Here is a 24424-nt window from a genome sequence, read left to right on the forward strand (position 1 = left end):
CCAGTGCACACTGAAGGTCCAGGTTTGATGAGGCCAATAAGACAACGTTATCTGCAAAATGTAGAGATGAAATTTCCTGTACAGTGTCGAGAAATTGCATGAGTAATCCAGTGTGATTTTCTAACATTTGTTGAAACCACTGTCTAAAAAGTCAGACTAGATGAGCAAGTCATCTGTCTGTCATCAAAAAGTAAACCAATCCACACAACACCTCTAGAGAGTTGCAGATTTGTTTGGGAGCATTTTTGATAAGTGTACATTTGTCTACAATCATACAAAAAGTAAACTGACATGGTATTCATGGGAGAGCTGCTGAAAGGAATCCTCTGCTCAGAAAAGAAAAATAGAATCTCCTACCATCAGTCAGGGATTTTGTCCAAAAATGTGTTATACAATGAAACAACAATCACGACATTTAAGCAAAACTACTAAGGTATGATTCAGATTCACGTTCCATAAAGTGACTTATCAAAGTCCAGACCTCAATCTGTCCTGACCGGAAGCAGATGTCCCTTTTAAAAAGAAGGTTCTGCACTCAATTGAGAGATTGGTCAGTGTTAACAGAAGAAATTGGAAAATTTCTCGTGGAATAAAGGAGTTTTATTGTTCATGTCCATTGTTATGCAAGTTGTACTTTACACATTGGGGTCTGGATGTAAGTTGATTTGATGTTTCATTAAAACAGTGTGTCTGGAGTGTTCACATTCTCTACTTACAGTCTGATAGTTTTTTCTAATGAAGTTTGGATAAAAGTTAGGATGAAAGGCTTTTTTGATCAAGGTGAGATTAAATAACAATTACTGCTTCTGGATAATTTGGTACAACTTTTATAGAAGTGGTGGAGGTGATATCATGATTGAACAGTCCTAGTTATACTGATAGAACCCTAAATTGGTAAACTCTGACAGACATCGTGCAGTCCGGACCTGTTCACCAGAGTGTCAGTGTGTTTCCTCACCATTAGGTGGCGTTGCTGTGACTGTTGGCCTGGATGCGCCCCTTAGAAGACAAGAGTGATTTATTTATTTATTTAAGCACGAAAGACGTTTTTAACAACCAGGTTATGTCATTATCAGTGGAAATCAGCCACGATCATTCGATGTCCACTCTGATCTCTGCGCAAATACGACACAACGGACCAGAGGACACGCACCGGTACAAATTCTGGGGCAGGTGAGTTTGGATTCCGGTAACCATAGTAAAGTCAGATATAATGCATCAAGGTAGCCAAAGTTTACAGCCGAGTCTTCAGAGAGAGACGATTCACTTTCAAATTAAAATCCACGCCCCCAGTTTGAAGCGGGCTACAGCGCTCTTCTCGCAGTCCTGTGACTTTTGTTTTGAAACACGAAGCCGGAAACTGATCCTTGTGGATTAATGTGACCAGCGCTTCAGCAGAGGAACACGAACCCAGACGAAACTTCAGCGCAACGCGACAACTTTTCTCTCCAAGCAGACATCAAGTCCAAAGCTGACCGTAACCCCCCCCCCCCATCGCTGGAGAACGGCAGAGAGAACAACAGACCTCCACCAGTCAACACTGAGAAGTACAGGCGTCCTCGGTCTTACCAGTCAACACTGAGAACTAAACACATCAATGGTCTGACCAGCCAACACTGAGAACTACAGACGTCCACGGACTGACCAGTCAACACTGTCTGTGCTGCCATTAGACAGATCCATTATGGACCTGAACTGGGAGTTGGTGAAAATGAAAGCACACTACAGGGGGTAAGTACTGATGTGACTGTTCTCCTGATCTTGCCTCCTGTACACCTGAGAAATCTCTGACTCACCTTGATCCACTAACAGGACACTCAGTGCTTGGAAGACAAATACAGCAAAGGCTATTGTTGTTTATTTTAATATATATGTGAAATGTATACATGGATAAAATACATTATTATGAGTTAACTACAACTTTTAGGTAGGTAACCAAATTGGATTGGTTGAAATGAACCAGCTCAACAGATATTTCTCCTGGAAAACTTGTACAAGCATCAGTCATAACAAGAACTACAACAGGTTTAGATTTTCACACTATGATGTGTATCACAAAAAAATAACACCCAAATACAGTTATCACAGTATTTTATTGTCATTATTACTACTATTTTAGACCATTGTCATCATAATTATTTTTACTTTAACTCATAGCTTTTACATTTTCCTGTAAAATAATGGAAATCTAACTTCTTTCATTGAACAAATGCTTTTTAATAGACCCCTGAATCTATTTTAAAAGTGGAAGCATGTTGAAAATAGATCAGAAAGCTATTTGTCTTGTATTTGAGGAAATACACATCATTCAATACATTGCTTTGACATCATAAAACATACAAAGTTAGTTTTGAATATGCTTTTATAATTGAGACTGTGTATAAGATAATAAGTAAACTATCAGCACTATGTTTTTAAGAGAAACATAAGTTATCAAAGAAACAGAGGAGTATGATTGAAAATGTTTTGGCCACAGGTTTTCATCCTGTTGTATAAACACATTGCAGAGAAGCACCATCTGGAAAGTTTTGCTTAACACCGCCGAAAATGTCAAGATCGTGGCTTTTAAAATTCAAAATTCCAAGGGTTTTTCAAAACTGTGCTTGATTCCTCTCCCACTGACTTATTGAGAAAAAATTAATCACTTACTGATTCCATTTTGCATTGCTCAAAGTTCATTTTATGTTTCTGCTAAATGAAAACAGGCCTGAGGCAGAGATGTGGTTCCCCCTGCTTTAATGTTGGCTAGATATGCTTCTGGTTCTTTGTGGTAATTGTTGGTGAGATGGACAACTTGTTTTCCCGTGGATCATGGCAGGTTTGATGACTACTGACTTGCTGCTGCTTCATTGGGTTTTGTTGTTTATATTAATTAATACTGATGTCACATCACTGCTGTGGTTGTTGAACAGTATTTGTCACTGTTTTTTCTATTGTTGTTAGTATTCTTGGTTTTCAACCCCTTTCTTGTTTCTCCGTTTCTTTCTTCTGTCCATTCCAGACTCCTCTTCTCTTCTCCAATGAAGTTACCTTGTGTTACCCAGGCATATATAACATGCAGTTTGTGCAACAGGAGAATTATGGACTCCCCCTTTGCAGAGGGAAATCTATCAGGCACTGTAAGACATCCAGGCCTGAACCGAACAGTTTTTTTTTTTACCAGTTATTTCAACTTTTTATTAACAACCAACCTCATGAAGATAAGACAAATTCATAGAGGAGAGGCCTAAAACTTTTGATCTGATAAATAGTGGTGTTCATACTTGTAGTACAGCAGCACAAGTCATTACATTGTGAATAGGTGGGATGTAACTGTTGTCAAGTAAGTTTTTTAAAATGCTTTGGTCTTCTTTTCCTTTCGGCTTTTCCCTTCAGGGGTCGCCACAGCGAATCAATTGCCTCCATCCAGCTTTGTCCTTTGCATCCTCTTCTCTCACACCAACTACCTTCATGTCCTCCCTCATTACATCCATAAACCTCCTCTTTGGTCTTCCTCTAGGCCTCCTGTCTGGCAGTTCAAAACTCAGCATCCTTCTATCAATATATTCACTATTTCTCCTGTGGACATGTCCAAACCATCTCAGTCTGGCCTCTCTGACTTTATCTCCAAAACCTCTAACATGTGCTGTCCCTCTGATGTACTCATTCCTGATCCTATTCTTCCTGGTCACTCCCAGAGAGAACCTCAGCATCTTCATCTCTGCTACCTCCAGCTCTGCCTCCTGTCTTTTCCTCAGTGACACTGTCTCTAGACCAAACAACATCGCTGGTCTCACCACAGTTTTGTACACCTTATCACCTTATACACCTTATCACCTTTAAATTGCTTTAGTAATTTCACCTAAAAGAAAATAATTTTATTTTTAGTTTCAATACATTACAGATAATTTTCCTTTGGGATTAATAAAGTATGCCTCTATCCATCATCTATCTATCGCCTAAAAGAAAGTAATTTTTATTTTTAGTCTCAATACACTACAGATAATTTTCCTTTGGGATTAATAAAGTATCCCTCTATCCATCATCTATCTATCACCTAAAAGAAAGTAAATTTTATTTTTAGTTTCAATACACTACAGAAAATTTTCCTTTGGGATTAATAAAGTATCCCTCTATCCATCCACTGCACACTGGGGTTAAATATGTCTCTGTACCACATCTGAAACAAAGTTAACTGACTACTTCACAGTTAAGCAAAAGTGAAGTAGTCAGCATAAGATTTGACAAGATTTGTCAGCATAAGATTTGACAAGATTAACCAACTTGGTTGGTTGGTTAATCTTGTCAAATCCATGTCTTTAAAGTAACCTGAGTATTCAGCTGTGTAGTTGGAAGCCCAGTGACCCACTGGACGTTACAGCATTTTAGCTGGAGCTGATAAGAGTATTTTGTATAGAGGGATCAAAGATCAAGATTTTGATAAGCAGGTCTTGGAGTTGACCAATCCCATCGTGTCTTGACGATATACACTTATCAGGTGCAAAGGTCAGCCGTAGAACTGGCTGTAGTTATGAAGTGAGAGGTTTTCTCGCATACATTATGCTTCAACAGGTTGGGTCTGTAGATCCCAGTTAGAGCTGGATGCATCCTTAAAAAATATACATCAGAATACTGATACTATGACGCCTGCAACACCATTCATCTTAAATTACATCACTAGTGTGTAATCATTAATGTTTTATTTCTTTGGTGGCAATGGCGATATGCCAATGACTTTATGACCCTCGACTGGCTGAATGTTTGTGTGTGTGTGTGTGACATCATTTTCATATTTACTATGTGTGAACCAATTGTACTGCACCTTTCCAATATCCAAGGAACACAACCAGGAAACATGGGCCACAATGTGCACACATTACAGTCCGACACCTGTCTCCATTCAAACTGTTCATAGCACTGTTTAAGGTGAATTCATACTGCTCACATTCCCATTTATATAGAAGAGTAAGCACATCTGATTTAAATTGTTTAAAAGTCAGGGAAGCTGAAGACCACTTCTGATGTGATATTAAACTTTTTTCTTTTCCTTACAGTATTGAAAAATAGTAATTGTACAGAGATGGACGGAGATATCACTGCCATTGTTTTGATCTTCTCCCTTTGACGATGTCTGCACTTGAGATTATCTTCCACTTCTTCATGATTTCAGAAATCTATTGATTGTAACTTTAACCTGACAGTTGACCCTCATTCTCTCAAATACTAATTTCTCTTGTACACTGAATGCCAGCTTGCCTTGTCTCGACTCTGTTTGCTTCGTCTGCATTGACATTTACAAAACTGCTATGTGGTACCTGGTGCAAATTTTGGAATCCTTTCTGTAGAGGTGCCAAACCAACTGAGGCGACACCAAATGCAACTGTGGAAGCTCTGTTACCCACAGATTGGTCAGAGACAATCTTCACTACCACATATCATCGCTGAGAGACACCAGCCTTTTCTTACACTAATTTCTTTTCATGAGGTAATGCCACCTTCCCTTCAGTCTCCAAAAAGCATTGTCAACCACTATCTATGATCTGCAGGCTTTCGTGTTATACATCTACTGTGCCACTTAACTATTTTTCCCTCAATAAAATAAATTCAAAATTACTCCTGACCTGCAAAACAGAAAAGTGGTGAAAAGTAAAAAGTGACAAGCAAAATAAAAAATATTAAACTATTCTCTTTTGCCTGAAAATTAGTTATATTTTAGGTCGCATAAACACTTCTCAGTTTGTTTTCTGGCCAGGTGTGTGATACCATTTTCCCTAGTCCATGTGTCAGTGATTGATTTTAGGTTTTGAGCAGGAGCAACCCCTAAGCTAGCTTGGGGGTTTTCATCAGTGAGATGGGATCTGTGCTCGGTGTGGTTTACATTCATTATTGAAAACATCTGCTTTCACAGGTAGGTGCTTCTGAGCAAAGACAGAACACAGGAGATATGGCATCATGTCAAAGGGGAGTAGATGGTTAAAGCCTTTGATTTCAACATCTTAGAACTTTGCTCCCAGGCACCTGTCACTTTGAAGTTCTATTAACTATATCTGAAGGTGAGGGGCTAGATTGCTATTGTCGGCTGTGAGAGGACTGGTAAGGATTACAAAGCCTGAGAATGGTGATCTTGTCAAAAATTTGTGGGGTTACCTGTTTATATCTCTGAAGCCACTAATTCAGCATCACAAAATAACAGCAAAATCACAAAGCCAGGTTGAATTCAACAGTTCAAGCAATGAATTTCCTTTACTTTCCATAAAAAGGGAGCTCTCTTTCTTAAGTTCAAAAAGCCATGTAACTTCAGTGTGATTGGGTATATCTCTTTGCTTCTTGTCCCTGGACATGGTGGTAATCTAAGCAATGTGGCTGGATAAAGCTTACTGTCTTTATGACCATGGACATTATTTTATCCATTCCCAGAACCCGTCTACGTGGAGCTTCTTGATGGATGCTACTATGATATGCCATCAGTAATTGTTTTTCATTTGGTCTTTCATTTGTCCGTCTTTTCACCACAAATTATAGGTGCGCCATTTGTAAATAGCCCTACTAAATTTTCCCAGGATAATTTAGTTTTATTGATGGATTACTCCACCAACAGCTCCTCTGTGAATGAGAGTTTTGCCATCACGCCTCGTATAAAATTGCACAGCCGTATTGTCTTTGTTTTCATAAACAACCAGCAAAAAACAGATAACTATGCATTTCTTCCACCAGCTGTTGTCAAGTATCCTTCCACTTCTTTTTTATCTTGGTCTGAAATTATGTTTCTTTACAAACTAACATTTTTAAGTCTTATCTGGTTAGGATACACCTACTCAGCATGCAATACTACAAAAATAAACCCTCTTGGACGAATTCTTTAGCAACAAAGAAAACTAGCTACAACTACAGCATCATTTTGGGGTGATTTCTAATTGTCATGTACTTGTTGTTATTGCTGTATTTCATTCTAATCAAAGCACTGTTGCCTACTGCTGGGATTACTTCAGAATTAATGTGGATCATAGAAGGTGTAGTTCATAGTCAAATTACACTTAAACTTATGTATCATTAAATTTAAAAAAATCTCTCATGGTCCGCATAAAAAGACATAGTGGGCAGTTTGACACATGTGCTTTAGCTGGAAGGAAATCTAATTCTAGTTCTAGTTGTATAATTCCAATTCTAGTGCGCATGCGCGAGCAGGCTGCAGTTTCCTCTGCTCTGAGCGAGTTTGTTGTGCTTAATTTTGCATTTTTTTCTATCTTTCTGTGTGTATTATTTTAACTTAAGATAATGGATAGCACTAGGCTAGTGTATTCCAGGGAGGAGTTGATGTCTATGAGGGTGAAAGGAGACCCAGCAACACGCGATCTCATCCCCGCCGAGCTCCGACGGAGATATTGCGGCTGCTGAGCGGGTTGCGTTGAAAGGGCTAGACTAACGGCTAGAGCCACTAACCGGAGGCGAGTCAAGCCCTCCGTCCCCTCCGTCATCATTGGGAATGTGAATTCGCTACAGAACTAGTTGGACAACCTTACGGCGCTGTGCAGGACTGAACAGCGCTACCAGGAAACCAACTAGTTTGTGTTCTCAGAGACGTGGCTAACTGGCAACATGCCAGACGCTAACTTCGGACTAACTGGCTTCTCCTCCGTACGAGCGGACTGGGACACTAACACCGCCGGTAAGAAGAAAGGAAGTGGATTAATTATCTATTCCAATGATAGATGGTGCCATCCGGGACAAGTGAAGGTGAAATCGACACTGTAACCGCGATCTGGAGCTAACAGCTGTTAGCATCAGGCCCTACTGCTTGGTGCGTGAATTTTCACATGTCATTGTCCTCGCTGTCTACGTCCCTCCACGTGCGGACCCTGAGGCCCCGTCCACACGATGACTGATTTTTTTGAGAACGGAACTATTTGAAAACGATTCCCGTCCACACGACAATGTTTTCAAAAAAATGTCCGTCCACACGTAAACGCATCAGTGCATTTTCGAAGACGTCTATAAGCATGCCAAACCATGTGGTGGCAGTCAGTCATCCAGTCATTTTCCAACCCGCTTAATCCGCTAACGCAGGTCGCGGGGTAGCCAGTGCCTATCCTGGCAGTCTCAGGGCGTGAGGCGGGGGACACTCCGGGCACGACGCCAGTGTACCGCGGAGCCACATAGAAACAAACAACCACTCACACACACACTCACTCCTATGGTCAATTTTGGGACCAGCCAATTAACCTGAAGTGCATGCTTTTGGAGGTGGGAGGAAGCCGGAGAACCCGGAGAGAACCCACGCAGACACGGGGAGAGCATGCGAACTCCGCACAGAGCGGGACTCGAACCCGGGTCCACTGTGTTGTGAGTCAGGTTTGTGGGCAGGTTTGGTATCCAGGAGAGGAACGCAGAAGGACAGATGGTAGTTGACTTTGCAAAAAGGATGGAAATGGCTGTAGTGAAAGGTTTGGTATCCAGGAGAGGAACGCAGAAGGACAGATGGTAGTTGACTTTGCAAAAAGGATGGAAATGGCTGTAGTGAATACTTTCTTCCAGAAGAGGCAGGAACACAGAGTGACCTATAAGAGTGGCGGTAGGAGCACTAAGGTAGACTACATCTTGTGTAGATGGTGTAACCTGAAAGACATCAGTGACTGCAAAGTAGTGGTAGGTGAGAGTGTAGCCAAACAGCATAGGATGGTGGTGTGTAGGATGACTCTGGTGGTGAGGAAGATCAAGAGGGAAAAGGCAGAGCAGAAGACGAAATGGTGGAAGCTGAAAAAGGAAGAGTGTTGCATGACTTTTAGGAAGGAGCTAAGACAGGCTCTGGGTGTTCAGGAGGTGCTTCCAGATGACTGGACAACTACAGCTAATGTGATCAGGGAGACAGGTAGGAGAGTACTTGGTGTGTCATCTGGAAGGAAAGTAGATAAGGAGACTTGGTGGTGGAATGAGGAGGTACAGGAGTGCATACAGAGAAAGAGGTTAGCCAAGAGGAAGTGGGACACTGAGAGGACTGAGGAGAGTAGACAGGAGTACAGGGAGATGCAGCGTAAGGTGAAGGTAGAGGTAGCAAAGGCCAAACAAGAAGCTTATGATGACTTGTATGCTAGGTTGGACAGTAAGGAGGGAGAGACTGATCTATACCGGTTGGCAAGACAGAGAGATAGAGATGGGAAGGACGTGCAGCAGGTTAGGGTGATTAAGGATAGGGATGGAAGTCTATTGACAGGTGCCAGTAGTGTGATGGGAAGATGGAAAGAGTACTTTGAAGAGTTGATGAACGTGGAAAATGAGAGGGAACAAAGACTAGAAGAGGTGACTGTTGTGGACCAGGATGTAGCAAAGATTAGTCAGGATGAAGTGAGGAGGGCATTGAAGAGGATGAAGAGTGGAAAGGCAGTCGGTCCTGATGATATACCTGTAGAGGTATGGAAGTGTCTAGGAGAGGTGGCGGTAGAGTTTCTGACTGGGTTGTTCAACAGGATCTTAGATAGTGAGAAGATGCCTGAGGAATGGAGGAGAAGTGTGCTGGTGCCCATTTTTAAGAACAAGGGAGATGTGCAGAGTTGTGGCAACTACAGAGGAATAAAGCTGATGAGCCATACAATGAAGTTATGGGAAAGAGTAGTGGAAGCTAGACTAAGGGCAGAAGTGAACATTTGTGAGCAGCAGTATGGTTTCATGCCAAAAAAGAGTACTACTGATGCAGTATTTGCTTTGAGGATGTTGATAGAGAAGTACAGAGAAGGCCAGAGGGAGCTGCATTGTGTTTTTGTAGATCTGGAGAAAGCTATGACAGGGTGCCCAGAGAGGAACTGTGGTATTGTATGAGGAAGTCTGGAGTCGCAGACAAGTATGTTAGAGCAGTGCAGGACATGTATGAGGACTGTAAGACAGTGGTGAGGTGTGCTGTAGGTGTGACAGAGGAGTTCAAGGTGGAGGTGGGGCTGCATCAGGGATCAGCTCTGAGCCCCTTCTTGTTCGCTATGGTGATGGACAGGCTGACAGACGAGGTTAGACAGGAATCTCCATGGACTATGATGTTTGCAGATGACATTGTGATCTGTAGTGAGAGCAGGGAACAGGTGGAGGAGAAGCTAGAGAAGTGGAGGTTTGTCGTGGAAAGGAGAGGAATGAAGGTTAGCCGCAGTAAGACAGAGTACATGTGTGTGAATGAGAGGGACCCAAGTGGAAGAGTGAGGTTACAGGGAGAAGATATCAAGAAGGTGGAGGATTTTAAGTACTTAGGGTCAACAGTCCAGAGCAATGGTTGCAAAATGGAGCAAAGTGTTGAGGCTAGCGATATTGTTTGGTCTAGAGACGGTGTCACTGAGGAAAAGACAGAAGGCAGAGCTGGAGGTAGCAGAGATGAAGATGCTGAGGTTCTCTCTGGGAGTGACCAGGAAGGATAGGATCAGGAATGAGTACATCAGAGGGACAGCACATGTTAGAGGTTTTGGAGATAAAGTCAGAGAGGCCAGACTGAGATGGTTTGGACATGTCCACAGGAGAGATAGTGAATATATTGGTAGAAGGATGCTGAGTTTTGAACTGCCAGGCAGGAGGCCTAGAGGAAGACCAAAGAGGAGGTTTATTGATGTAATGAGGGAAGACATGAAGGTAGTTGGTGTGAGAGAAGAGGATTCAAAGGACAGGGCTAGATGGAGGAAATTGATTCGCTGTGGCGACCCCTGAAGGGAAAAGCCGAAAGGAAAAGAACAAAGAAGCCAGTGTTAGCCAACCAGTTTCTCATTGCGAGTAAATAAATGAACTATTTGAATTTTGTCTTCTCTAGACACAATGAATAGCAAACTAACCCACTGAGTTCCATTGTTTTTGATAACTAATTGGAGCGACAGGACCTCAGGCTTCTAGGTCTTGGCTTGGGGACTGGAGGGTGGCCTGTTCTAGACTAGCATGGACCAAAAATATGGAGGTTGGACTGGTGGCTGGAGAGGTGACAGTTCATCTCCAAAGCACTGCCAAGGTGCCCTTGAGCAAGACCCCATCCCCCACAAGTTGCTAGTTTGGTGCTTTGTGGCTGCCAATCACTCCACCACAAGTCTTGCATGCACGCAATGAGATGTCACAGTTCTTTCTGTGCATTTGTCTTGTATCAGAATCCTTCCAAACTATTAGGTTGTTGCAGTCCATTTACAGTAATCCCTTGCTTATTTGTGCTTCAAGATGCACAGCTTCACTACATTGCAAATTTTTAGTAGGTAGTTACGTGATACCTTATGTGCGTGCTATTGGCTGACATCTTCCGTGTGTGTGCTCACGGTTCCTCCTTCAAATTGTCTTTAATACAAAAGTTTTTTAAACAGTCTATATGAGTGTGAGAAAAGGTAATATAGTATGGGAAGGGTTCATGAACGTTTAAATTCCTGTAAATTATAACATAAATAGTCCATTGCTATATCGCAGAACTCCGTTTTTCATGGGTGGTCTTGGAAGTCAATAACCGCGAGTAACGAGGGATTACTGTTCTTCCCTCTTCAATTGAGGACTTAATAATTAATAATTTTCAAAGTTCTAGACCTTGCATATGCTACAGTGGTACCTCTACTTATGAATGTCTCTATTTACGAAATTTTCTACTTACGAAATTTCTCAGCAGGAAAATATTGGGTACCGGACCCCTTGATAAGGGCTGTTCGGTCCCTGTACGACCAATGTCAGAGTTTGGTCCGCATTGCCGGCAGTAAGTCGGATTTGTTTCCAGTGAGGGTTGGACTCCGCCAAGGCTGCCCTTTGTCACCAATTCTGTTCATAACTTTTATGGACAGAATTTCTAGGAGCAGCCAAGGCGTTGAGGGTGTCCAGTTTGGTGGCCTCAGTATCGCGTCTCTGCTTTTTGCAGACGACGTGGTGCTGTTGGCTTCATCAAGCCGTGATCTCCAACTCTCACTGGAACGGTTCACAGCCGAGTGTGAAGCGGTTGGGATGAGAATCAGAACCTCCAAATCTGAGACCATGGTCCTCAGTCGGAGACGGGTGGAGTGCCCTCTCCAGGTTGGGGATGAGATCCTGCCCCAAGTGGAGGAGTTCAAGTATCTTGGGGTCTCGTTCACGAGTGAGGGTACAATGGAACGGGAGATCGACAGGCGGATCGGTGCAGCGTCTGAAGTGATGCGGACTCTGTATCGGTCCGTCGTGGTGAAGAAGGAGCTGAGCCGAAAGGCAAAGCTCTTGATTTACCGGTCGATCTACGTTCCTGCCCTCACCTATGGTCACGAGCTGTGGGTCGTGACCGAAAGAACGAGATCTCGGATACAAGCAGCCCAAATAAGTTTCCTCCGCAGGGTGTCCGGGCTCTCCCTTAGAGATAGGGTGAGAAGTTCGGTCATCCGGGAGGGACTCAGAGTCGAGCCGCTGCTCCTCCGCATCGAGAGGAGCCAGATGAGGTGGCTCGGGCATCTGGTTAGGATGCCTCCTGGACGCCTCCCTGGTGAGGTGTTCCGGGCACGTCCTACCGGGAGGAGGCCCCGGGGACGACCCAGGACACGCTGGAGAGACTAGGTCTCCCGGCTGGCCTGGGAATGCCTTGGGATTCTCCCGGAGGAGCTGGACGAAGTGGCTAGGGAGAGGGAAGTTTGGGCTTCCCTACTTAAGCTGCTGCCCCCGCGACCCGACCCCGGATAAGCGGAAGAGAATGGATGGATGGATGGAAAATATTGCCTCTAGTTACGAAAGAAATTTCGACTTACATAAGGTAAATATACAGTATCGGCTGATACTCGCAGCTCCCACCGGTTCCTGAACGCAACATTCTCATAGCTGCTCTGCCATTGGCTATTACCTAGTATCTTCCTGGCATCCCATTGGCTAAGAGGGACCTCTGTGTGGAGCTAGATCGGTGTTTATGCAGGGTCCTCTCATTCAGCTCTCGACCCATGAGGTGTTCTGATAGTTTTGCGCAAATATTCAGTTTTAACTTTTTGAGTATTCGCTACGGATCCCAACGACGTGATGGGGAAAAGAGGAAAAGAAAAGATGAAGAAAATAGTTTTTTTGTCCTTTAAAACAAAGCAAGAGATGATAGAAAAGCATGAAAAAGGGATGCGTTTGGTTGATCTCGCCAAATAATATGGCAGTAATGCATCTACAATTGCCACGTTATTAAAACAAAAGAAGTTTAAGGAGTTTAAGTCATCGCGTAGGTGGTTGGAGAAGTTAAAAAGGAGGACAGGAATTCACCATGTTTTTCGGCATGGTGAGGCAGGAGCGCATGAACCAAAGAGGGCAAAAAACAATGAGAACAACAGTTAAAAGGTAAATGATCATCATTTTATTTTTTACTCTATTCTTTTTTACATTATGCACAACTCTCATTTATTGTGTAATAACCTAATTGTAACATGTATTTGTCACATGTTTTGATGGATTTTTATGCTTTATAAAACATTTATGTTGGAATTTTTGGGGGGCTTGGAACGGATTAGGGCATTTGCATGGAAAATTTAAGAAATTTTCTACTTACGTAATTTCTTACGGAACCAGTTAATTTCATAAGTAGAGGTACCACTGTATTTTTTTCCTTCTTTTCTTTTCGGCTTTTCTCTTCAACGGTCGCCGCAGTGAATCAGTTACCTCCATCTAACCCTGTCCTCTGCATCCTCTTCTCTCACACCAACTACCTTAATGTCCTCTTTCACGACATCCTTAAACCTCCTCTTTGATCTTCCTGTAGGCCTCCTGCCTGGCAGTTCAAAACTCAGCATCCTTCTACCGATATATTCACTATCTCTCCTGTGGACATGTCCAAACCATCTCAGTTTGGCTTCTCTGACTTTATCTCCAAAACGTCTAACATGTGCTGTCGCTCTGATGTACTCATTTCTGATTCTGTCCATCCTGGCCACTCCCAGAGAGAACCTCAGCATCTTCATCTCTGCTACCTCCAGCTCTGTCTCCTGTTTTTTCTTCAGTGACACTGTCTCTAGACCAAACAACATCACTGGTCTCACCACAGTTTTGTAGACCATTCTTTTCATTGTAGCTGAAACTCTTCTATCACACATCACACCTGATACTTTTGTCCATCCGTTCCTTCCTGCCTGTACACGCTTCTTCACCTCTTTTCCACACTCTCCATTGCTCTGGACTGTTGACCCTAAGTACTTAAAATCCTCTACCTTCTTGATCTCATGTTCTTGTAACCTCAATCTTCCACTTGGGTCCCTCTCATTCACACACATGTACTCTGTCTTACTGCGGCTAACCTTCATTCCTCTCCTTTCCAGGACAAACTTCCACCTCTCTAGCTTCATCACCTGTTCTCTGCTCTAACTACAGATCAAAATGTCATCTGCAAACATCATAGTCCATGGAGATTCCTGTCTAAACTTGTCTGTCAGCCTGTCCATCACCATAGCGAACAAGAAGGGGCTCAGAGCTGATACCTGACCCAGTCCCACCTCCACCTTGAACTCCTCTGTCACACCTACAGCACACCTCACCACTGTCTTACAGTCCTCATACATGTCCTGCACCGCTCTAACATACTTCTCTGTCACTCCAGACTTCCTCATACAATACCACAGTTCCTCTCTGGGCACCCTGTCATAGCTTTCTCCAGATCTACAAAAACACAATGCAGCTCCCTCTGCCCTACTCCGTACCTCGCTATCAACATCAGCAAAGCAAATACAGCATGTGTAGTACTCTTTTTTTTGGCATGAAACCATACTGCTGCTCAGAAATGCTCACTTCTGCCCTTGGTCTAGGTTCAATTTCTCTTTCCCATAACTTCATTGTATGGCTCATCAGCTTTATTCTTCTGTAGTTGCCACAACTCTACACATCTCCCTTGTTCTTAAAAATGGGCACCAGCACACTTCTCCTCAATTCCTCACTATCTAAGGTCTTGTTGAACAACTCAGTCAGAAACTACTGCCACTTCTCCTAGACACTTCCATACCTCCGCAGGTATATTGTTTATTGTGTTTTGATGTTTGCATTTTACATAAAACCACTGCAGATGATTTATAATTAGACTACAGCTGTCCTGGCGTCATTAATGATTATCAAGGAAATGAAGGGCGGTCTGTGAAAATATTGTCTTAGATGAAACCGGTCCGTGGCACAAAAGGTTGGGGTCCGCTGCTCGTCCGACACTCTTTTTACCTCCAGGACATTCCTAACAAACTCCTCCTTCAAGATAAACTGCTCCTCCATTTCTCTTCCTATCTACACCATGATAGAACAACTTGAACCCTGCTCGTATTCGTCTCTCCTTGCTACCTTTCCACCTGGTCTCCTGGACACACAGTATGTCTACCTTCCTCCTCTGCGTCATGTCAACCAACTCTCTACCTTTTCCGTCATAGTACCAACATTCAACGCCCCTACTTGGTATTCCTCTTCTCTCTCCTTCCTACGAACAAATTTTCCTCCTGTCCTTCTTCGACCAACAGTAGTCCAATTTCCACCGGCACCCTATAGGTGAACAGCACCGATGGCGGTCGTTGTTAACCCAGGCCTTGACCGATTCGGTATGGAAGTCATAGATTTTATTGCATGTTTGATTTGGCAATAGTTTTACATCGGATCTTGACACAACCCTCTGCATTTATCCGTGGTTGGGACCGGTACAATAAGACACTAACTTGTGCCCTCTTGTGGCTACATTGTATGCATTTTTTTTCAACATTTTCGAAAGGAAGGGCTGATTATGAGTCTTTAACAGGTACTTTTAACTCTCTTTTTATTTGTTTTATGCATCCAGGGACATGCTCATCACAGACCTTCCAGCCACATTAACCTTTGTGGAATTGTGCGAGGAGGTTAGAGCAATGTGCAGTGTTGCCAAGCAGCAGCCGATCACGCTCAAGTGGATAGATGATGAAGGTGGGTAAAGCAAATTTTTCACCACTGTGTATGCTCTGTCTGTCCTGCTTTTTCCAGAAATCTCAAAAGTCATTATAATGCAACACTCTGCACATTGGGGTAGTTAGGCGCTTCCTTTCATGACTTAGCAGGGTTAATGCCCTATGAATAGTAATGTCATAGAGAGAGGTTTATTTTCATGTCAACACATCAGTGATGTCCACCAACATGGGTTTTATGATCATGAATAACCCAGTTCAGTGCCAATAACCTCTGTAGAATGCCTGGAGGGGAGGTCATCAAATCTTCCACTTAAAATAAAATGGATTGAAGAATTAACCAACAAAAGTTTGAGTAAAAGATTACCATGATCTCAGCTTTTTAAAAAGAATTCTTGTATAAAAATTACTTTCTGTTACTAATTACTACATCTGGAACCAGTGTCCACTAATGTCCATATTAGTGCCCATGCACAAGCAGGCTGGAGCTTTCCTCTGCTTTCTGCAAGTGTTTCTATGTGGGTCTTTTTGCACTAGGCTAGTATTCCATGAGGGTCAGAGGAGAACCAGGAATACATGACCGTAACCCGGTTGAAGTCCGGCGGAGATATCATGGCTATCGAGCAGGACACATTGAAAAGACGAGGCTAATGGCTAGAGGTACTAGCTGCAGACGGTCCAGACCTTCCATCCCCTCTGTTATTATGGGGAATGTCAACTCTTTTCCCAACAAGTTGGACGAACCAACAGCACTGCGCAGGACTAGGCAGCAGTACTGGGAGACCAGCTTGTTTGTGTTCTCCGATACATGGCTAATGGCAGTGGCGGGCCGTGCATTTTACACCTAAGCCTTCATTGATGTCCTACTTAGTCAAACTTGCATAAAAACATACCATAATACTGTTAGTGGTCCCCACCACCGTCCCCAATGTAGCGTTCAGGTCTGATGTGTTTAGTATATGTCTGTATTTCAGACATGTGTTAGTATATGTCTGAAATACAGACATATACTAACAAACTACTAGATGTTGCATCACCTCTATCGTGTATAAAACAGGTGATTTTCCAGCAGTCACAATGTTATAATGAAACAAGTCTCTTAAATATGCAAGATTAAATAAATAAAATGCTTGTACTCACCAAAGCAGCTGTTCAAACGGCTTATTTAAACACAAAATCCATTCTCCTTTCTTTCCTCAAGAACACTCCATTAGCTAGAACAGGTTAGCTAGTTCAGGTTAGCAAGAACAGGTTAGCTAGAACAGGTTAGCTCATTCAGGAATCGGACCCTTGTCTCACAAGAGCTTCTCTTCAAATGTGCGTCTGCATAGCGCCTGCATAGCACCGTCTTCTCAGAGTATGCAATCATGGGACACGTACATATCAAGACAAAGTGGGGTAGCTAGCAGGTCCTAGAAATCCAATTCATGATCTGATTGACTATCACATCGGTCTATTAACTATATGTTCCTGTTTTCTCACAGTGCAGGGACTCCTGCATTCTAGATTCTGACGGGCATGGGCAGATTTCACTCAACCTGGCACCATAAGCTAGCTGAATTGTGATTGGACAAAAACTTTGTAACTTAAAAATAGAACACTGTCCCAGTGTTGGCCCATGTCACACACACACACACACACACACACACACACACACACACACACACACACACACACACACACACACACACACACACACATATATAAGGCCAGTGTAGTGCCCGCACTCTTTTACTATGAAGCCACGCTGTTGTAACACGAGCAGAATGTGGCTTGTCATTGTTTTGCTGAAATACCCATTAAAAAGACGCTGCTTGGATGGCAACATATTTTGCTATAAAACCTGTATGTAACTTTCAGTATTAATGATGCTTTCACAAATGAGTAAGTTGCCCATGCCTTGGCTACTAATACAACCCCATACGATCACAGATGCTGGCTTTTGAACTTTGCGCCTATAACGGTCCAGATGGTTCTTTTCCTCTTTGGTCCAGAGGACAAGACGACCACATTTTCCAAAAACAATTTGAAATGTGGACTCGTCAGAACACAGAACCCTTTTTCCACTTTGCATCAGTCCATCTTAGATGACCAGCGAAGCTGGTGGCGATTCTGGGTGTTGTTGATAAATGACTTTGGCTTTGCATAGTAGAGTTTTAACTGGCACTTACAGATGTAGCAATGAACTGACAGTGGTTTAGTTACTGACAGTGGTTTTCTGAAGTGTTCCTGAGCCCATGTGGTGATATCCTTTATACAGTGATGCCAGTTTGTGATGCAGTACCACCCGAGGGATCGAAGGTCACGGGCATTCAATGTTAGTTTTCAGCTTTGCCGCTTACGTGCAGTCATTTCTCCAGATTTTCTGAACCTTTTGATGATATTATGGAACGTAGATGATGAAATACGTAATTCCTTGCAATAGCTCATTGAGAAATGTTGTTCTTAAACTGTTCGACAATTTGCTCATGCGTTTTTTCACAAAGTGGTGACCCTCGCCCCGTCCTTTTTTGTGGATGACTGAGCATTTAAGGGAAGCTGCTTTTATACCCAATCATGGCACCCAACTGTTCCCAAGTAGCCTGTTCACCTGTGGGATGTACCAAATAAGTTTTTGATGAGCATTCCTCAACTTTCTCAGTCTTTTTTGCTACTTGCGCCACCTTTTTTGAAACAAGTTGCAGGCATCAAATTCCAAATGAGCTAATATTCGCAAAAAATAACAAAGTTTACCAGTTATAACATGACGTATCTTGTCTTTGCTGTGTGTTAAATTGAATATAGGGTGAAAGGGATTTGCAAAGCATTGTAATCGGTTTTTATTTATGAATTGTGCAAACTTCACTGGTGTTGGGTTTTGTGCTTCCCACATGAAGAAGACCCTGGAGCAACCGGTGCTCGAGCTCAGGGTGCCCCAGGTGCAGGGCACAATGGACCTTCTCCAGTTTGTCTATTAAGTCCAGGTTGGGGTTGATGTCGCTGGCTTATACCTCCTCCATTATGTGCTCTCCCACCTGGGAGAGGATAAACTGGCCTCCATGGCTTTGCACGCCTCCCCTTGTGAGCTGTATCACCAGCTACTTGATAGACAGACCCAAGTATGCTCGTATGGGGGCCTGCTTGTCATTAGAGGTAACCAGCAGCATGGAGGCGCAACAAGAAACAGTGCTCTCTCCCCTTCTCTTTATCTTTACACTACAAACTTCCAGTATACCTTGGATGCATGGTACACGCAGCAGTACTACAATGACACTGCAATTGTGGCATGCATCAGGGAGGGTGAGAAAGGGGAGTACAGGACATTGGTGGTAGATGCTCACACTACTCTGCTGGAGTAATGCCAACGGAAGAAGATGGTGCTGGATTTCCAGCGGGCACCCCCCTCTCCACAGCTAGTGGTTCGTGTGATTGTGTGATTGGTGGTGGAGCCGGGAATAGGGACATGGATGTCTGTCTGTCTGTCTGTCTGTCCGTCCGTCCGTCCGTCAGTCATCTGTCTATCTATCTTGGACCGGAGTTGGGCTGGTGTGACTATTGCAAAGTAGTAATTTGATTTGCATACCTGTGCATAGCTGCAAAGTACAGCTGTGCATGTCAAAGCATGGAGACAAAACTGTAGCTTGAAAGTCCCACTCATAATTCACAACAGGGGCTAAAACTTTATTAACATTTTTTTAAGCAAAGTGGTGGCCAGACCTTCAATTTAAATAATTTTAAGACCTAATGACTTGTTGTAAATTATAACTCATTTCCCTCGCTTAGGGAATTTACCTTAGGTCCAGGTCCAGAGAGAGTAGTCAATACAAAAACCAAAGTTCAATTAGTGAATTAGTCCTTATCTCAGGCGCTCAGTACAACAGTTGACTTGTTAAAAACACAAGCATATGATGCCTGTTGTGACTTAATGGACTAGTGACTCTTCTGCTTATGTTTTCAGTCCCATCAGTGTGTAGTGGTAGACACACGCTCCATATTTTGATCAAGAATCCGCTGAGACGTGGGTAGAACTGGAGATGTGTCTGTTTCGTAGAATGGTAAACACTAGATAAGAGATTTATGTTTTCATTCATTTCATGTAGGCTGTGCCACAGTCATTCAACTACGATTATAAGTGGATGAAATTGGGAAGCAGTAGCTCAGTCCACGGGGTCTTGGCTTGGGGAACAGACCAATGTGTAGCGGATATATAGATCAATAGATAGATACACTTTATGATCCCAAACTAGGAAATTTACAAATAACTCTAGTATGGAGTGTTAATTGGTAGCTGTAGAGGTACCAGTTTACCTCCTGCACTGTCGAATTGTCCTTGAGCAAGGCACCGACCCCCACTAGGAGCTTGTTGGGTGCTATGTAGCTGTCCACTACTCTACCATTATTCTTTTCAATTATTCATGCTTATAGGACCCTTGTGCGTGTGTGTGTGTGTGTGTGTGTGTGTGTGTGTGTGTGTGTGTGTGTGTGTGTGTGTGTGTGTGTGTGTGTGTGTGTGTGTGTGTTACAGCCTGTTTAAATATGTGTGGATGAATGAGGGGGAAATATAGTATATAGTATTAAAAAACTTAAGATAAAAAAATCTCAACATTGATGAGATGGTTTGTGTTTATGTCTCTAGGGGACCCTTGTACCATCTCATCTCAAATGGAACTACAGGAAGCACTTCGTCTTTACAGTCGAACCAAGAGGTCTGGACTGCTGTTGCATGGTGAGTCAGATCCTTCTACAAGCTAATCCAAGTTTTAATCCACTGAGGTATTCCACCACACTGATGTGAATGATGCATTTATGCACTTCCTGGTAAACAAAAGTCTGACACGTCCCTTTATGCTTGATTTTTTATTTCCAGTAAGTTTCTCAGTTAACTCAACCAATGGTGAACATCAATAGCAAAACATTCAGACTTCAGCTTTCAGTGGTCAGGGATCAAAAAACTGTTAATGCTTCCGGGCAGAAACCTAATCCGGCCAACATAGGTTCCTACTCATGCCTGAGAATATTTCATATTCATCATTAAAAAAAAATCCCACCTGCTGTTTGATTGACAAATTGCACCCTGTGTGTGTGTGTTCTCATATCTATCACTCAGCTAGAAGGAAATTTAGTGTTGCGTTCCAGGAACCACATGCGATTAAGGAATCTGCGATCGAGATTGCAATCTATTTATCTTGTTATCTACGGCAGTGGTCCCCAACCCCCGGGCCGCGGACCGGTACCGGTCCGTGGGCCATTTGGTACTGGGCCGCACAGAAAGAGAAAATAATTTACATTACTTCCGTTTTATTTATTTCTGTCTGAAAGATGTTTTATTTTGAAAAATTTCCCAATTCTCTGTTACATCCATCTACGTCAGTGGTCCCAAACCACCGGGTCGCAACCCGGTACCAAATCGAGGAGTAGACCGAACGTCCGGAACACAGTTCAGGTGTCATTGTCTCCCGTTACCCCTAGATCAGCGGTCCCCAACCACTAATTCTTATTATTTCAATTCTTATTATTTTATTGACTTGTCCACCCTTTTATTGGAAATGATGAGTATTTCACCTACGCTGAATACACTGATTGAATGTCGCTATATTTCAAAATAAACCTCAACAGTGCAGTCACTTGAATCGAGTTTTTAATGTAATTATTTCTTAAGATTATTTAGTTTACAGAAATGTTGATTGTCAATTTATGACAAAAAAGGTTGTTTACTGTCTGTTGATATCTGCATTTTACATTAAACCACTGTGGATGATTTATTATTAGATTACAGCTGTCCTGGCGTCATTAACTATTATCTAGCAAATGAAGACCGGTCTGTGAAAATATTGCCTTAGATGAAACCGGTCCGTGGCGCAAAAAAGGTTGGAGACCGCTGATTTACGGTTATTTAAACGTTTATGAACCCTGCCCATACTGATATTAAACCACCGTCTATCTGTGAAATTATATTTTGCAGTATTCCCAAGTATTCCGGAGCAGCCTGGCTTACCCTGCCCAGGAGAGAACAGTGAGTAAATCAGCTCTGCTTTCCCTCTTTACTCCCCTCGTAGGACTCCTGCAGTATTAGTATGAATTTTTAAGATCTGGTGTAGCATCGTATGTAGAATGAGCCCCCATGCTTTACACGTTTTCTTGCTCTTGTATGATCCATGTTGATACAAGCTCTTAGTTGGCTGGTTTAGTTTACATCAGGTAAACTCAAATTAGTTGTAATTCAGTTGCTAATGTTGCTAAAAATCACATAAAGGGAGGAACCACGAAATATGTTTTATTTAATTAAGCCTTAGTTTCTGTTTGCAAAGAATCGACCTGGGGTTGTAGTTTCTGATAGTTCAGGAACTGCAGGAACAGACTTGTAATTTTTATCTGCTTAAGTGTTAAAGGGTGAAGAATGGACAACACTGTAATGAATTTGAATCGGAGGTTTTCTGTTCTTATTTTTCGAATTCTGACTACTCCTAAGCAATGTTCCCTCTAATTTTTCATGTGTCTGGGCAAACACACAAGCTTCCTGAGCGAACTGCGTATGACTGTGAGCAACATAAGAAGTGCATGCTGTGGCCACGCACCAGTATCGCCCTTGTTCAAAACCTTGGATCATAGCAAGATACATGGCTTATTAAAAGAATCAAATAACAGCACCAATTTTTATTTGTTTATTTTTTATATATAAGGGATTTGGCCCACTTGAAATGAAAAAGACAGAAATCTTGTTCTTCATTAGAAGTGTAGTATGTTATATGTGAGGGTCCTGCTTTGGCCTTGGTAAGAGAGGTGCTTTGGCTGGTGAGGTTCAGATGTGGCCTGGCTCAGGGTCCTGTTCTAGAAGAAATAATACATATACACCTTTCAGACATAACAATTTGTTCACATTAAAACAGTCACATTTTGCAGAATGATGTGAGCTGTTGCTTGTGATACAGTGTATATGCCTGTAGCTCTTTGTCTGTAAAATATCTAATTACTCCCTTTTTTATTAGCATTTCTACTACCGATAAATTATCTAGTAGTAACAGTATTTAATGATAATATCTATAAATAAAAAAATGGTCTTAATGTTATTAGAATATGCAAGAATCTGACTTAAATTTCACCTTCTTTTTCACGTGGTTGTACACTTTGTCCAGGTTAATGGCTTTGTCTGCTTCTTGCTGTGAGCTTTCTCAAAAAGAAAAAATCTCACCCAATTTCACAGCTTGTTCTTTTTGCAGCTACACATGTTCTCTGCCGGCCATTCCATCTTAAAAGAACCGCATTTCTTTTTTACTTTGGTTTGGTGAGTGGATGTGTCGCTGCCCGTTTGTTTCCAGTTGTTAACTAGCTGACCTGCACGGCGAGTAAAGCAGGGCGCACATGCAGCAACGCCAATGCTCTGATTGGCTGCGTAGCGCAAGTGAACCTTATCGCATCATTGGCTAGACACCTGTCACTCACTGAGTTAACAATGCAAAATGGTACAGACAACAATATTGGTCTAATTTATTAGATTACATTAGATGTAATATTAGATATTATCGTATTTAATACTGTGACACCCCCGGTGTTGTGTAATGTAGGCAAGGATGAAAACCACAGACTTCTTATGGTGAGCTTAATTTTGGTGTCCAGCCTTAATAAGCAACAATCCAGAACTCCTCTCAACTCCCGCTCAGCACTTACTTTTTATTAGTGATGGGAATTCCGGCTTTTTAGAGAACCGGCTCTTTTGGCTCGGCTCACTAAAAAGAGCTGGTTCTTTCGGCTCCCGAACGGCTCTTCAAATTTTTTTTGTTGCTTTAATCAATATATTACCAATAAAATAAAATAATTATGTAAAAATTATGCACAAAATGAATTAATAATGACAAAAAAACTGCAGAACGATGGGTCCAGACATGGGTCCCGGGCTTCCTCTGGGCAGGGTCACATGTTTCCCTTCTCGTACTTTCATGGGATCTTCTAAACCATTCTTTGTCTGGCCCTTCACCTGAGACTTGTTTTGCCTTGGGTGACCCTACCAGGAGTACAAGACTCCCGACAACATAGCTCCCAGGATCCTTAGGGCACACAAATCTCTCCACCACGATAAGGTGATGGTTCCTTGGAAAGGCCAAATCTGAGGCCATGGTAACATGACACAGAAAGTTCAATTCAATCTCTCTCTCCCTGACAGCCTTTCTTGAATGATTTTCTTTTCTCTCCTGTCACTGAGCTCTTCCCAGACTCCACTGCAACACACTTTAAAGAACAGTTCATTTATTATTTTGTAAATGCCACCCGCTCTTCCTCTCTCTCATGCTGTTTGCTGCTTTCCCTGGATGTTTGTGGATGGATCTTTTTTCATAGACTGCTAAGTGTGGATTGACTTCTTTCCTTTTACTTTTGAACTATGAATGGACCTTCTTTTCACTGACCATAGAATTATGAATGAACTTTCTTTTTATAATTGACTATTGAAATATAAATAGGGCGGCACAGTGGTGCAGTGGGTAGCACTGTTGCAGCACAACAAGGCGGTTCTGGGTTCGAGTCCCTCTCTGTGCAGAGTTAGCATGTTCTCCCCGTGTCTGTGTGTGTTCTCTCTGGGTTCTCCGGCTTCCTCCCACCTCAAAAAACATGTGCTTCAGGTTAATTGGCCGTTCCAAATTGCCCGTAGGAGTGAGTGTATGTGT

At 42.6% G+C, this 24424-nt stretch overlaps 1 protein-coding gene across 2 annotated transcripts in view; it reads left to right on the forward strand.

The window, feature by feature from the left end:
- Positions 1-850: 850 nt before the first annotated feature.
- The window catches only part of prkcz (protein kinase C, zeta), a 118466-nt gene continuing 94892 nt past the window's right edge, over positions 851-24424 (forward strand). For both annotated transcript variants that reach the window (XR_011037224.1, XM_068326184.1), the window contains exons 1-4: positions 851-1731; positions 15689-15810; positions 20404-20493; positions 21730-21780. Coding sequence is in view for 1 of the 2 variants with exons in the window: in XM_068326184.1 (XP_068182285.1) it covers positions 1685-1731; positions 15689-15810; positions 20404-20493; positions 21730-21780 (310 nt within the window). In the remaining variant the exon portion in view is untranslated. The remainder of the gene's footprint in view (positions 1732-15688; positions 15811-20403; positions 20494-21729; positions 21781-24424) is intronic.

The sequence above is a fragment of the Antennarius striatus genome, chromosome 2 (genome assembly GCF_040054535.1).
Source record: "Antennarius striatus isolate MH-2024 chromosome 2, ASM4005453v1, whole genome shotgun sequence".
NCBI classification, from domain to species: domain Eukaryota; kingdom Metazoa; phylum Chordata; class Actinopteri; order Lophiiformes; family Antennariidae; genus Antennarius; species Antennarius striatus.